We start from the raw sequence: 15,449 nt of genomic DNA, 5'->3' as shown, positions 1-15,449 counted from the left end.
ACTCTGTGAAGACAACTTGACAAAAGGGAGATGTAAAAATGTTGGTTGTGATAATGATCTGAATACTACCCAGCGTCAGTAACAACAAAAACCCATCTAGTTTATGCAACAAAACTGATAAATCTTTAAAACATTGTTTTGAGTGGAAAAAGTTTACATAAAAGTTTGCCAGTTGTGGAGCTCTACTTAACCAAAGTCTAGAACTTATAAAACTAGTCTTTGATCTCAAAAATAAGAACAATATTTGTTTCTGGGAACATGGGATAGAAATAGACTGGGAATGGGCCTGAGGACACTTTTTGGGGTGATGGTACTGTTCTAAATTACGTCTGTGTTTTGGTTCCAAGATGCATGATATTTGAACAAAATCAGCTATATATAGTTAAGGTTTAACTATAGATAGTTAAGATTCTGAGGTGCAACTGACTTTGAAATTCATTGAAAAGGTTAGTGAAGGATGGAGAAATGGAAAATATATGATAAAAGTAATGTAGTAGTCACTGACTTTTAGCAGTAGTTTTATAGATATTCTCTCTGTGTGTGTAGAATTTTTATGATAAAATGTTAGAAAAACAGTTATCTTTGCCTCTAAGTTGGTGACTAAATTGATCAAATTTAGAGACATGTAACTGATACTGAGAAGTCACAGTAATATTGTAAATAACTTTTAACATTTTATCTTATGTGTCCAGAAAGAGTAGTTCTAGAAATACATAATTTATAGAAATTATTCAAAGGCAGAAATAGGTGAAAAATTCTCATGATAAGAAATTTAACAAAATTGTGAGTGAAGTTGTTTTTTCTCTCCATTCCAATTCCGTACCTGTAAATGTCTTTCAAATGACATTGTGCTCATTAATTTTATTTTGATTGCATTTGTGCTGCATTTGTAAAGAATAATTGCAAATTCAAGTTCTCAGATTTGAGAATGCATCACAATTACCCAAACAGTTTGTTGAAATACAGATTGCTGCCTCCACCTCAGGGTTTCTGACTCCATACATCTGGGGTACTTTCTAAGAATTCCTGCTTTGTACAAGTTCCCAGGTCATGCTGATTCTCTAAGCAGAGGACCACACTTTCAGACCCTGGTGTGGAGTCCGTCCCATTTTCCATTAGGAGGATGTGCTGCCATCACTTTTTATGTCAAGTAGCAAGAGGACATGCACAAGTCCAAAGATGAGAAATACGTTTTAACAAATTCCTTAGCCTATTAATGTCTTAGTCCAATCAGAGCTGCTCTAACAGAACAATTGAGATTGATCCATTAACAATGAACAAACATTTATTGGCTCACATTTTTGGCATCTGGAAAGTCAATGTGCCCAGGACCTTTTTCTGCTTCATCACAAAGAAGAGGGAGAGGGGGCAATGTGTAAGAGGGGGCTGAAATCACCCTTTGATATGTTATCAGTTTATTCCAACGGCCTAAGAGAGAGACCTAAACACCTCCCATTAGGCTTCTCCTCCTAACAGTGTCAAATGAGGGCTAAGTGTCAATAAGTGTTTTGCAGGGGACAAAATTATTCAAACCATAGCATTCCTCAAGGCAAATATACGCTTTATGTAGTTTTTTTGTCATTTGGTAGCTGCTTCTCGACCTTATCACAAACGCATGGTTGTTGACTGCATGTAGCTGCCATCTTCCAGCTCTCCTTTCCTTCCCCCAAATAGCACAGTCTAGACTTTGAAGAGCAGTTTGAGGAGCCTCAGAGCAAAGGATTATGTGCAAGTGACAACAGTACACATGTCAGAGTGAGATGTGTCAAGAATAAGAGGCTGCTAATTTAGAAGGTAGTTAATGAGAAGTCATTCTCCCACCTGCCTGTAGCTGGGTCATAAAATAGTTAATAAAGTTATTGCTCCTTTGGTAAAACTTAGGTTTGCTTAGCGGTGCTGAAATGTCAACCCTGGCAGGTTGCATCCGTCTCATTCAGCCACCCAAAGTCAGCAGACCGTGAAGTACTGGTCTGAGGAGTCAGCGCACCGGGAATACTGACCGAGCTGGAAGCTGTGGCTGTTTTAGCGGAAATGGAGCTCACTATGTCAACAGCTGGGCAAACAGATATAAAATACTTCATTGGGAAGAAGAGACTTTCTCCCTCCCGCTTTTGGGATTTCCAAATTCAAACTCAACAGCAGATGTCCTCTGGGCTTTTGGTGGTCACAGTGTTCTAATAAATAGGTCATAGTTGATCCAGAGAGTTATTACTGTGTGGGAATCACTCATGCATGCCTTTATGAGGGGCGCTGTCCAGGTGAGTGAGGATTTATTATTTCTTGAACTCTGCAAGCACGTATTGCATGCAGAGCATGTCCTTCATCTGTCAGGTTTGCCACGGCATGCTGGAAAGAGGACGTGCTGCTCTGCTTGCTCTGGAACAGGGATCATGACACACGGTAGTGTGTACTTCTTGCAAATGTGTGACCATGTACAAGTTCAAGTCCTGAGCTTATTTAAAAGCCCCACTCCCTGGCACTGGGGCAGATGTCTGTGTGGTCTATGGGATTTTATCACGATTTTTTTCCTCTGTACAATTTTTAAAATGTCGTCTTTCTTCAAATTTAAAAGCTCTTGATTTATCTTTGAAATCAAGTTTCTCCCCTTATGTTTTCAGATTTGTATTTATAAAACACAGGCAGAGATGCCTTTTCTCTACCTCTAAAGCTGTGTGCTGTTATTAATAGTTCTTGAACATCCAGAATCTCTTTCTTCTATTGTTCTCATTTAAATCCTTGATTCCACATCTTTTTTCATATATATGGTGAAATAATTTCAATTGTAAATTGGGGAGCATGATACACAAAGTGTACATAGCTCTGAGTCCTTAGTAGGAAGACATCCCACCACCAGTATCCTTCAACTTGAAATTTAAAAATGATTTGCTCAGTAACTAGTGGGTGAGCATTTTTAATTACAGTTCTGCACATGCTCATACGCACACCGTCACCACCACCCTGGAAATAATTTAATTCCTTTTACCTACTCAACCTGCTGTGGTATCCACTATGCCACTGCAGAACAGACCATGGATTTCCTTAGCTCCACAACAACTTCAATTCTCTCTCCTTCTGTTGGAAGGTTATTCAAGCATCTTGCCATTTCAGGACTGCTGGCAGATTTTAATAATGTCTGATATTATTTAATTAATAGCAACATTTAACTTTTGTTCTAAAGTGTTTAACAGAAGCTGCCATTTTCTCTGTTATAGAAAGTTTCCACTAATATCACTGGCCTTCAGCTTGTTCTTGTTATTGGTTAGAAAAGTCATCCTATAGACTATAAGAACAAGAACAACCATAAATATTTATCTAATTGAGTTTGACTACTCTGTTTACTTTGTGGCTATACCAGAAAAATTGCAGAAGCTCCATATGGTTTTCTTTTTCTTTTCAATACCTTTCCTTAGCTCATGGAATCAGAACAGGGAGATTCATTTGATCACCAGGCCTAGGTTACACAACTCCCTAAGAATTATAGCACATGTTGTTATTGCCAAGTTCTATGCTAAAGTAATGGTTTGTATATTTTAGGATTATACTTTAATTAAATATAATATATGCCATCAACCATGAGGTTTTGGAAGGTTTTGAGTGTGTTGTCAGAGAGTAACTGTGCAGGTTAGTACAGAAATATAATGTGCATAGTCTTGGTAGCTCTTGAGTAAGCCAATGTGACCATAAAACATTAGAATACTTTACACATATAATCCACTGTCTATTAAAAGCATGGAATATGTTTGAAACTTCCACGGTCAGTGCTTGATGATTTCTAACGTCTGAGTAGAACTTGCTGGGTTCACATGTACGCACCATTTGGTCGAATGATGGACAATAATGTTAGGCAGTGTGGAGACTACTTCTCCTAGTGCTAGAACGGTAAGACGCTTGAGTTACTGCCCATCAGGAGAGGCTGTGCAATGGTTACTGAGACACAGAAGGTCACGGCCCACTCAATAGTCGCAGGACAGCGTGCAAGATAAGACCCTCAGTCATGTCACTGCAGGCATAAATAATTTGTTGTTTCATTCCTGAGTCATCTCCATTGAATAATTACAATCTGATTTACTCCCTCAGCTGCTGATGGACATTTGGATATGTTCCCAGTTTGGTGCTGCTTTGAATATATTTATGCACATGTTTTTGCACAGATTTATATTTTCATTTCTTTTGAGTAAAATGCCTAGGAGTGAAATAGATAAGTGATTTGGGAACTTCCAGAGTTTTCCAAGTAGTGTATTTAACAGTTACACTCAAAATGTACGAGAGTCCCAAATCCTGCCGAACAGCTATCACGAACAGTCTATTAATTCTAGCCATTCTCACGTGTGTGCTGTGTTACTGTAGCTCTATTTTTAATTTTCCAGAAGAATAATGATAAGGATCAGGAGTGGGTAAATTGTGCCTTGTGGGGTGAATGCACCCCACTATTTTTGTATATGTAGTCTGCTGGAACAGAGGCTTGTTTGTTTGTATGCCCACAGCTACTTTTGTGGTCCTGCAGCAGAGCTAATTCATTGTGGCAGAAGCATGTAGCCCGAGAAGCCTAAAATAGTTACTACCTGGCCTCTGACGGAAAACACACTCTGATCCTGATGTTCAGCATCTTTCCATGTGCTTCTTGGTCACTGTATATCTCCTTTAGTGAAGAATCTATTTAAATACATGTAAATTTGCATGCCTTTTTCTTATTTTATTGTTTTATTGAGTAGAAAGAATAATTATGTATTCTGTATGCAAGTCTCTCAGTAGATACATGGTTGCAAGTATTTCCTACAAATCTGTAGTTTGCTTTTTTCTTGCCTTTTTTCTTCCCTTGAGTTTCAAAACTTTAAAAAGTTTACAAGTTCCAATATATGAGTTTTTAAAAATCTATACTTCATATGCCATATCTAAACAGATAGGACTTGATTTAATGATTTACACATCTTAGAAAATTTGAATTTTGTATAACAAAATAAGTGCCTGAGCAAATACAGAAATTGGCACTATAAGTACTGTACTATAAGCAGAATAAAAGGGCATGTGGGTAAGAATAGGGTTGTGCTTTTATTTTATTTTAAAAGAAAAGCAATGATATAGAATTTCAAAACACAATAATAGGAGATTAACAGTGGTTAACATATTGCATATTGTTATCTTCAAAGCAGTTGCTCAGATTACCAGATAGAGGCATAAAAAATTAAACAATGTAAGCACAAACCATTCTTTTTACTGAACTAATAGAAATTAGTAGTATAATTACATTAGCTATCTTGTGTGTATCTATATCTATATCTATATATACATATATATTTCTTTTGTTTTTTCTTTTCCTTTACTTCTTTTCTCTTTTCCCCCATCCCACTGTTTTTTCCTTTTGAGTATTTTCTTCCACTTTCACAATATCTATTGTACATTTTGGGTCTTATTCACTTTCATTTTCTCACACAGGGAGACAATATGATGTTTACACATATGAGTTTTATGCTTTTAGTCCTGTAATAAGCCTTTATTTTATTGACATGAATATTACAGTTGTTATTTTACTTAGTATCCTGGGAAGTTATTACTAGATAGGATTTAGTTTAACTTTTTTTTTTTTTTGGTTTTTCTCTGGTACCGGGAACCAAACTCATGACCTTGCACTTGCCAGGCAGGCGCTTTTGCCGCTGAGCTAAATCCCCAGCCCCTAGTTTAACTTTTAATTTCATCGTTAGTGTTTCATACCACTGAGACCATATAAGCAAATTATTGCTGCTTTCCAGTAAATATTCTTGATTTCAGGACAGAGCTTTTGTCATTCTATCTAAAGGGACAGGTCCTGAGAACGAGGTGCCCCTGGGTGGAAAAAAAAAAAGTAAGAGAGACAAGAAAAACAAGAGAGGCGAAAGTCTGGGATCAGCGGTTTACAGCCTCTCGGACAGCAGCTCTGATTACCAATCTCAGTCACCTTTTATTGAGGGAAAACCAAGGGCATAGCTAGTACGAATGGGCGGATACCAAACGTTTTAGCAAGGATAATCAAAGAATTACCCTCCTCCACATATAATCCAAAACACGCCTGTAATCCCAGCACTCAAGAGGCTGAGACAGGATCCTAAACTCAAGGCTATTCTTGGCTGTATAATGAAGCTTTATCTTAAGAAACTTTAACAAATAATAAACAAATCATCGTGTCCTCAATGCATTCTAATCAAAGAGTGTCCTTCTCCACAAGCTTTAACATTCTGGAGTTTTTCTCTTACAGTAATTTTATTATCTTGATTAACTTGATATCAACAGTTCAGACCATGCTCTGAAATGTTTTGGAAAGTAGAAAATAATCTTATGAGAGACTACATAACAGCTTTTCCTCTACTGAATATATGATAAAGGCAATTCTTGTCTTGCACGTCTGTGATTAGATCCTTGTGACAGTTTAGTTGGTTTTACTTACCAGCATGTGTTTGTGCTGTTTCTTTGTAGAATTTCACTGGAAGTGACCACAGCCTCTTAGAAACAATACCAACCTGTCCCTCTTATTGACCACAAGAGTTCTTACACATTATAGTACTACTCCTTTTGTCAGGTTTCCCAGCCACAGCCCCTTACTGTTTTTAGTGATGCAGGGCATGTGTTTACTTTCTGTAGTGGTTGATACATTGTGTCAATTTTTTTTTTTTTTTTTTTGGCTTTTTTACCTGTACCGGGAATCGAACTCACAACCTTGCGCTTGCCAGGCAGACATTGTGCCACTGAGCTAAATCCTTAGCCCTTATGTTCTGTCAATTTGAGAAGATTAGAAGTTTAAGTGACTCAGCAGGGGGCCAGCGTCCTCACTTTGTAAACATCCTCATCCTGTGCAAGAGGAGGGTAAAGAGATGGTGTGAGTGCTCCCTCCGCCCTAGGGCTGGTAGCCTGCTTACAGTATAAGAGAGGAAGAGGGTCCCCCTCCCTTTGCGCTTGTTGCTTTTGCTGTCTTCTGCTGCCTTGGACTGCTGCCCCTGCGCCACGCCACCCCGCCTTGGAGCCAGCTGATTACAGACTGGAACATCCACAAACTGTGAGCTAAATAAACCTTTCCTTCCTTAATTTTGGGCATCAGGGTATTTTGTCTCAGCAATGAGAAAAGTAGCTAAGACACTTTCAAACATTAAAAGTGGATTAATTCTATTTACATTTTGCAAGACTTTTTCTTTTAGAATTTTACAATATCCTTTGAAATATTTTGAGATGCTGTAAGGTGTTGCAAACAGGTTAGAAAGCATTGATATATATATCCAAGATTCTACTTGGCAAATATACATTTTTTTCTGAACACATCCTAGGGTTGTTTTTCTAAAATGTTTGCATTAGTTTTGAAATTTTTTTATATCTGTTGACGTACACTTTGCTTCTCACATAATATGCAAATAAAATGTTCTAGTGTTCTTAATTCTCTATACGGGACATTCCTGGCCAACATATATGCCACTTTTACTTTTTAGTTTTGCCCTAATTAGGCTTGTCTTACACTGTATTATTTTCTGTTACCTTACATTATGTTACTCACCAGGGCCCTATTACTACCTGGTGAAAGATAATTGTCACAAAATGACTTGAGGCTTTGGGAGAACACCTAGGCACAAATCATCACAGGTCCCAAGCCACGAAACCAGAATTATTCAGAATGAGAACAGACACATTATGGAAGACTAAAAATTGACATACGATCATGTGGATATAGCCCCCAAATATTGGGGACATTATCCAAGAGTGGAAAATGTCATTGAATATCCACTGAAACCTTTATTTGAAAGAACACTTAACAAACTAATTTGGACTACAGGTTAAAAAATCTTTTGAACTTTTTTTCTGGCCACTAACATGCTCAGTGAAGTAACAACTGGGTGAGCAGAGGAGGTACAGAAGCAAACCGCGGATGGTGGCCACCCATGCTGGGCAGCGGTACACCACAGCATACTGGTCAATTTCAGGTGAGACGTCAAGAATCAGTAACAGATGAAGTAATGTGTGATGAGTAGTGAAGGGATTTGAGTCCTCAATTCTAAATGACAAGGATGATGACCTCAAAATATAAGTCTGTGGTGCTCGACCGAGTTTTTTTCTGCATGTATTTCTCTTTTTCAGGGGATTTTAAGAAGTTTAGCTTTAGAAAGTAGTATGAATTAGAGTTTTGGAAAAATGGAGCAGTTAAAAGCAACTTCATATGAAAAGTTCGATGATGATGTACAAGGGTGATCAAAATGCAGTGAATGTTTAAAGTTGTGAAAATTTATTACACTAAAAGGCACACTACTGTTACCCCCCCAAATACTCCTTTTTATTTCAAATATACTAATGCCATCATTCTTGCCACTTTCTGAAGCAATTCTTTTTTTTTTTTCTTTGTCTTTTTGAGACAGGATCTCATTCTACAGTTCAGACTGGCGTTGAGCTCACTTTGCGGCCCAGGCTGGTCTCAAACTCACAACAATCCTCCTGCCTCAGCCTCCTGAGTGCTGGGATTACAGGTGCGGGCCACCACACCCAGCTTTTCTAAAGCAATTCTGAAAGTCCACTTTTGTGTCTTTATCAGATACAAAAAAAAAAAAATTTGGTGGGTGCAGCTGCCAAGCACCCCCAACACTCTAGTTAGTTTTTAAACAATGTAAATACACCATCTTTTTTCCTCACACTTTGTGCTTATCGACATACATAACTTGCAAAACGGAGAGATCTTGGGATTGTGAAAAGTACTATGCAGAGAAGGAGATCATTTCCAATTTGTTTCATTAGTGGTTCTGTCCAGGCTTCCCTTTCTTTTATTTGGTGTGACCGTGCGTTCTGCCTTCCTGGAGAAGTAATAATGTGGTACACTGGGCCAGGGTCTATAAGCAAAAGTCTGAAGTGAGGGTGATCTGGGGAGATTCTGCTTTGTCAGGTGTGAGCGCAGCCCGCGTGCCCTAAGACGCTCTCATCTCTTCTTTCCAGCAGAGTACTGAAGCAGACTGGCTGCCGTGACTCTGTAGGACCTGATAACCTCAAGTGGCAGAGTCCCCGTGTGACTTAATTTATTCCATTCTCTTGAGCAGGACTGAATAAATCTGGAGTTAATATAGGTGCACCACTAAAAAGGGAAAATTAGATTGCACAAAATGCATTTTATCTGAAGTATAAATCATCTTCTAAGAATCTGGTGAAGTTAGAATAAAACATCAATAGTTAGCATCAATAGTTAGCATCAACTTGAGCGCTGCGCTCTGTGGCTTGACTGGAATTTACTGTTGGAAGCAACAAAGGTCTCAGCGAAAATGAGAGGAGGTGGAGCCAGCTCACTGAGAAGCTGACCGGGTTTTGACCCTCCACCACACAGTGAGCGATGGAGGTGTGACTGTCTCTATTTTGTTGCTGGAAGGAACGGAACTGAATAAGCTACTAAGTCTCATTTTCAGACTATGGATAAACCACTCAATATTGACAGGCATCAACTTACTACAGATTCAAGAATAGCAATATGAAAATTGAAAAGTAAGAACTTCAAGTTTTGGGAAGTACAAAGTAATATTCATATACATCATACTTATAGTCCTGGCTACTGAGGTCAGAGCGATTCCCACAACCTGGTATCCATGAAGGGGCTGTTCTTGTTTTCAAAGGCTTCATTACTGAAACCCTTTTGTATAGCTATATTGGCTGAGGCTGCACAGTCTGATTTTAGCTGAAGAAGGAGACAGTCAGTGTGATGACTTTACAGCTCATGCTGTAAAGACGCGGTGATGGGATTTATATGAGATAGAACTTTCATTAATGAGAAATAGGATGAAGATTGTTAAAACTGGTAAATGCAGTCTTCTCAATGGGCAAAATATTTTAACAATATGAAATCTTTGAAGAGCAAAGTGAAAAGCTTACAGTCTCAAACCTTGGAGCCAGATATGTTTTGGGATTGAGGAATTTCGGACATTTTAGAAAAGTGTTAGATCGTAGGTTACATAACCCTTTCTTCAGGCAGCGAGCTCTTGACCAGCAAGCACAGGTTTCTGTGGTGAAAAATGTGTGTGGTTGCACCGAGTGAGATTAAAGAAAGATTGAGAGAACTCAGGATGGTTCAGAGTGGGTTTTGTTACTAAATAACTTTGAAGTGAACTTAAAAAAAAAAAAACCCACAGGGCTTTTTGGATTTCTGAATGATGACTTACCTTGGTAAATATTTATGGAGCAATTACTATAGGCCAGCTTTAAGGCTGTGTCTTTTTCAATAGTCTTTGTAAATAACCCAGCAAGAAAGGAGCTGTTCTCCATCATTCACAAACAGGAAGCTAAGGCTCAGGTATGTCCGTGTTGTTGCCAGAGGCCAAATTGGTAAGACGTTTTGGTGATTATCTTCCCCTGTCACATTAGTGGTTTAGGAAAAGTTTCGAGAACCGAAGTAAGGTCTCTCTCCTCACTTCCCACAGGCCGCCTAACCATCACTTGCTAGCTAGTGACATCCCGATGGCATCCTGTGCTGAATGTCACAGCTAGATATTGAACTCACTGCTGAAAATCTCTACGTCATTGTCTCACTGACCCAGTGAGCTTCTCGTAGAACAAAATCGTCTTTCTCCGTAACCTTTCCCTTCCTTCCAGCAGTCTCTGTTTCACTACCTTCTTCCATGCCTTTCGGAACAAATCAGTGACCAAGGCCTGAGGGTGTGGGGCTAAATATCGGCACAGAGGAAACTGGGGGTTCTTAAGATTTAGTAATTCAATTTTCCCAATAAAAAATTCAGCCTTTGACTGTAAAGTCAAGGTTCTGACAAAAATGGAAATTCTCCCTACTTGCTCAATAATAAACTACCAGGTATTGAACCCCCAAGATTTCCTTCTTATTGTAGGTTGCTTTATATGCTGGTAAGTCTATTTTCTGTAATAGCTACTTTCTGGGCTACGTTTTGGGCATTTGGGTGCGTGCACTTTGGTTCTGAGTAGCAAAGTTGACAAGAAGCCTTCAGAGGACAATGCCTCCAGCAATGCGCCTGCTGGGAAGTTTTGTGGATGCAAAAAAAGTAAAGTAACAACCTTCTTCTCTTTTCTCTGTTGTTAGGTAAAAAGCCAAGCCTGAAAGTCCACATCAACACCACCAGCGACTCCATCCTCCTGAAGTTCCTGCGTCCAAATCCAAATGTAAAGCTTGAAGGTTTCCTCCTGGGCTACGGCAGCAATGTATCTCCGAACCAGTACTTCCCTCTTCCCACAGAGGGAAAATACGCTGAAGCTGTCGTTGGTAAGGCAACTGGGGTCCGGCTCTGAACAGGGAGGTGGAAGGCAGCGGGAGTAACGGACAAATGTTGAAGGCTACGACCATTTCTTCTATATCCTTGGTTGGACAAAATTTTAGTATTACAAATTCTTCATAATTGTTACAGCCCATAGAACAATTTTTAAATTAAAAAATGTTATTGCATGCAGAACTACTTATCTTCTTTGTCATTGTACCCACAATTCCCGCCCACACAACCTACCTCATAACAGAAGGCATTAACTGAAAAGCTTGCTCAAACCTCTGTTACACAGTTTTGTTAATGTGGACTAATTTTCCTTCTTGATGTCTTTATTTTCTTCACGCGGAAATACCACAGCTTTTTGGGTGTCTCTTCATGAGATGCTGCCTTTAAAATAAAAAGAAAATAGATTCTTAACATTTTATAATATTTCAGACAAGAGGGGCTGGGGATTTAGCTCAGCAGCACAGCGCCTGCCTGGCAAGCTCAAGGTCATGAGTTCGATTCCCAGGACCGGAAAAAAAAAAAAAATTCAGACAAGAAATGTCACCATCACTTTCTCATTGCTTGGATAAAATTCCCGAAACAAAATTTATAGGAGGAGAGGTTTGTCTTGGCTGACTGGCTCCCAGGTAGGAAGGGCATGGCGGGAGGGCCTGGCGGAGAGAGCGAGGCAGCTCCAGGCGTGCTGGCCAGGAAGCACAGAGTGGAAAGAGGAGGCAGAGAGGACAGACACCCTTCCAGTCACGCGGCCTGTGAGCTGCCTGTCCCGGCAGACCCGACCTCCTCACTGCACACTCGGTACGAGTTCACCAGTGGATTAGTGCAAGGATGAGCACAGCACTCCCGTGAGTCCACCACCCCCAGAGCCCTCTGCACCCGGGAGCACCTGGGGGACAGTCCGGATCTGCACCATAAGAATGGTAAAGCTCGTTATCAAACACCTGAGAGGTTAGGCATTTTGGAAAGATACAACACGTACAAAAACTGAATGTCACAAATACTCCTTACTATATTCACCCGCTACTATTGAAAAACGACGTTTACCCACAAAAATAGAAACAGATCTATTACCTCCTGCGCTGAACATTGCAAGTGTTGTTTTACTTCCGATAGATGTTGTTGGATTATCTAAGTTGAGAGTCTGGTCAACAGCAAACCCCTTCTCTATAGCAGATGAAAGGCATCCTGTTTTAAAGGGAGAGAAGTTAAATTATTTGTGAAAAGTATGTTCAGAAAACAAAAGGACGCTTTTAGCACAAATACCGTAAACTGTTTTGATTAAATTGACTAAGGGTCCTTTTATTTATTATTGTCTTTATCCTTTAAATTTTTTATTATGAGAAATTTCAGGCATACAAAATGGGGAATATCGTCTGAACCCTTGGTCTCACCATGCAGTTTGAATATGTGCCCTTGTCTTGCTAATACTATTCTGTGTTCTTTTGTATCTACAGCACAGTCCAAGATCATATTTTTTTCGGAAAATGTCTCAGTGTGGATCTCTAACAGATGATCATTATTGTAAATAATGCCTTGCCTTTATTATAACAGTAATTCCATAATATATTCTATCTACCGCTAAATTTCTCTGGTGGCCTTAAAACTGTCTTTTTAGGATTGGTTAATTTGAATCAGAATCTAAACCAGGTCTATATGTTATGTTTAATTATGCTCCTAATATTTTTTCTTCCCTTTTGAATTACCACTGATCTAGAGAAAATGGTTGATTTATTTACCTTGTTGTTTCATTCTGCGCTTATTAAAAAATCTGATTGCTCTATCTCTTGTATATTGTATGCAAAGTAATTAGATTTGGAACCTGTATTAGATTTGAATTCAAATGTTTTGGAGGTAAACATTACATTATAGATCGTACTATGTGTTTCCTTATGATAGAAATGGTGCTGTGTCTGCTGTCCCATTCATCGACCCTAGATGGTTTGGTGTATGAGTGTTTAGGTGGTTTTAGTCTGATTTGTCTATTACAAAATTCACCATGAAATTTTTCACCTAGTGGTTTTAGTGGTTTTCGATGATGATTGCTCAGGTCCAGTACTTTATGTGGGGGCCGTAAGACAGTACTTTCCTAGTTCTTCTATTTCCTTCTGGCTTCTTAAAAGGCTGATAATGGAGATTTTTGCCTCTTCTTTCATGTGATTTTAGATCTTCCTTACTTGTTTCTAGGAATGGTAGAATAACTGTCATTGCTAAAAGTCATTGGCCTGACAACCTCCGGCTGCATCCGGGGGATGAGAGCTGCTCTGCTGTCCCAGCAGCCCACTGGGATCATGAACTCAGCCCCAACAAAACATTAGAGGGACAAAGCTTAATGAAAGGAGGACACTGTCTTTGTAAGGAGGGAAAGGGAGCAGGACAAAGGAGAAGATGGCTGCCTTGACAGGAAGGAATCAGGGTAGAGAGCTCTGCAAAGGTGGAGGACCCATGGGCCCACTGTTCCCAGCTGATTTAGAGGGGATGAGAGACCCTTTCCCCCACCTGGAACTCGGCAGAACGGGATTGGCTTCCAGGCACCTCTGCCTGCCTACCGTCATTTCTCCTGGTGCGGTGTGCAGCTTCTTCCTGTCTGTTTACTTGTCCCTGACCTACCTTTTACGGCTTTATCTTTGAAGTGAGCGGCTAGTTAGTTACTTTACTCAGGGTTACCTTGGAGTTAGTAAGGGGGGTGTGGATGTCGATTATACTCTATAATCACCCTAGAGTGGGTAATACAGTGACATAGAGTGGATACACATGTATGTTAGTGCATAAGTGGGAATACGCATGTCTTAAGGTTAGGCCCCCCCCACCCTCTTTCCCTATATCTTATTAGAGCTGGAGGTGGCTTATCACCTGTACACTCGGCTTTTTCTCTGTGTCCTGCCTGTCAGCTTAACCATTAAACCATGTACTCTTCCCCCAGCACTGAAGATCGAACCTAGGGTCTTCACAGTGAGTTATGTCCCCAGCCTTCTTATTTGTTTATTTTTTATGTTGAGACAGAGTCTTGCTAGGTCACTACATTGCCCAGACTAGACTTGGATAACCCGCCCTCCTGCCTCAGGGTCTGAGAGTGCTGTGCACCACGCCTGACTTAAACTATGGACTTCTTAAAGATTCGTATCTTGTTTTTCCTTATTTGTATCACAGCGATTTACACTGAGTAGACAGGTACTGCCTGTTTGTGGCACTGAATGAAGCAGACTCAAGTCTATGAACTATTTAGGCTGGGCGAGGCAGATCATCAGGGTAGGTAACATACACAGGTTTTGGTGTAGTTTAAAGGAACCTGGAAACAAAGACTCCAGAGCTCCCAGGAGGCACTCCAAGTAACATTTTTAAAACTCTTACCTGTCCTTTAGATCATTGTGTTCTTTTTATCAATCCCCTTTCTCTTCTGCTGCTCCAGTGGAAGTAGAAAAATGTTCTTCTTATACATTTCCATTTTCATGTAGTTGTGCCGTGGAATCTGTGCATTTCTATTTTTATTACTTTTGTTCCAAGTTACATGTTAACTTTTTGTCACCCAAATAGATTATTTTCTTCTGTGATTGTGTTTATTCATTTCACTTAATTCATAAAACAGCAGTACATTGGCTTTCTGTTGCCGCTGTCACAAATTACCCGTAGACTCGGTAGCTGAAAGAAAACATTATGCGTTTTTTATCTTGCAGTCACAGGTTAGAAGTCCAACAAGGGCCTCAGGGAACTAAAAGCAGGTGTGAGCCAGTTGCTTTCCCTTGCAGTCTCTGAAAGGAAAGTCTGCTTGTTGTTGTTGTTTGTTTGTTGCCTTTTCCACCTTCCTCGAGCTGCCCTCCTTCCTCTTGACAACAGTGGGTCAAGCTCTTCGCAAAGCACAGCGCATCACCCTGGCCTCTTTTTTTCCTCCTCTTGTATTTCTCAGGACCCTTGTGTTTGCACTAAGGCCACTGGTTAACCCAGGACACTCTCTACTTAAAGGCCGGGTGATCAGCAACCGTAATTCCACGTACAACCTTCACCCATTTTTGTCGTAGAACCTCACACATTCACAGGCTTTGGGGCTTAGGGTGTGGGCAATTTTGAGGGGCCATTCTCTTGTCTGCCGCAGCTGTATGTTTGAAATTTGTGTCTCATTCTATTGCCTTTATACCACTAGATTACTCCCAGATCTTTTTCAGTTCTATTTGTTTCTAGCAGATCTGTTTTTCATAGATATGCTGTGGGCGGGTTAGTAAATTTATGATCTTAAAGTGAAGTGAA

At 39.8% G+C, this 15,449-nt stretch overlaps 1 protein-coding gene across 28 annotated transcripts in view; it reads left to right on the top strand.

Annotated features, from left to right (window-relative positions):
* Abi3bp (ABI family, member 3 (NESH) binding protein) overlaps positions 1 to 15,449 on the top strand; it is a 219,568-nt gene that overhangs the window by 37,095 nt on the left and 167,024 nt on the right. For all 28 annotated transcript variants that reach the window (XM_013515155.1, XM_013515154.1, XM_013515153.1 and 25 more), the window contains exon 2: positions 11,030 to 11,209. In XM_013515155.1, the coding sequence (XP_013370609.1) occupies positions 11,030 to 11,209 (180 nt within the window). The remainder of the gene's footprint in view (positions 1 to 11,029; positions 11,210 to 15,449) is intronic.

Source organism: Chinchilla lanigera, unplaced genomic scaffold (genome assembly GCF_000276665.1).
Source record: "Chinchilla lanigera isolate Chin_1 unplaced genomic scaffold, ChiLan1.0 scaffold00026, whole genome shotgun sequence".
NCBI lineage: Eukaryota > Metazoa > Chordata > Mammalia > Rodentia > Chinchillidae > Chinchilla > Chinchilla lanigera.
This window is presented reverse-complemented; position numbering and strand designations above follow the sequence as displayed.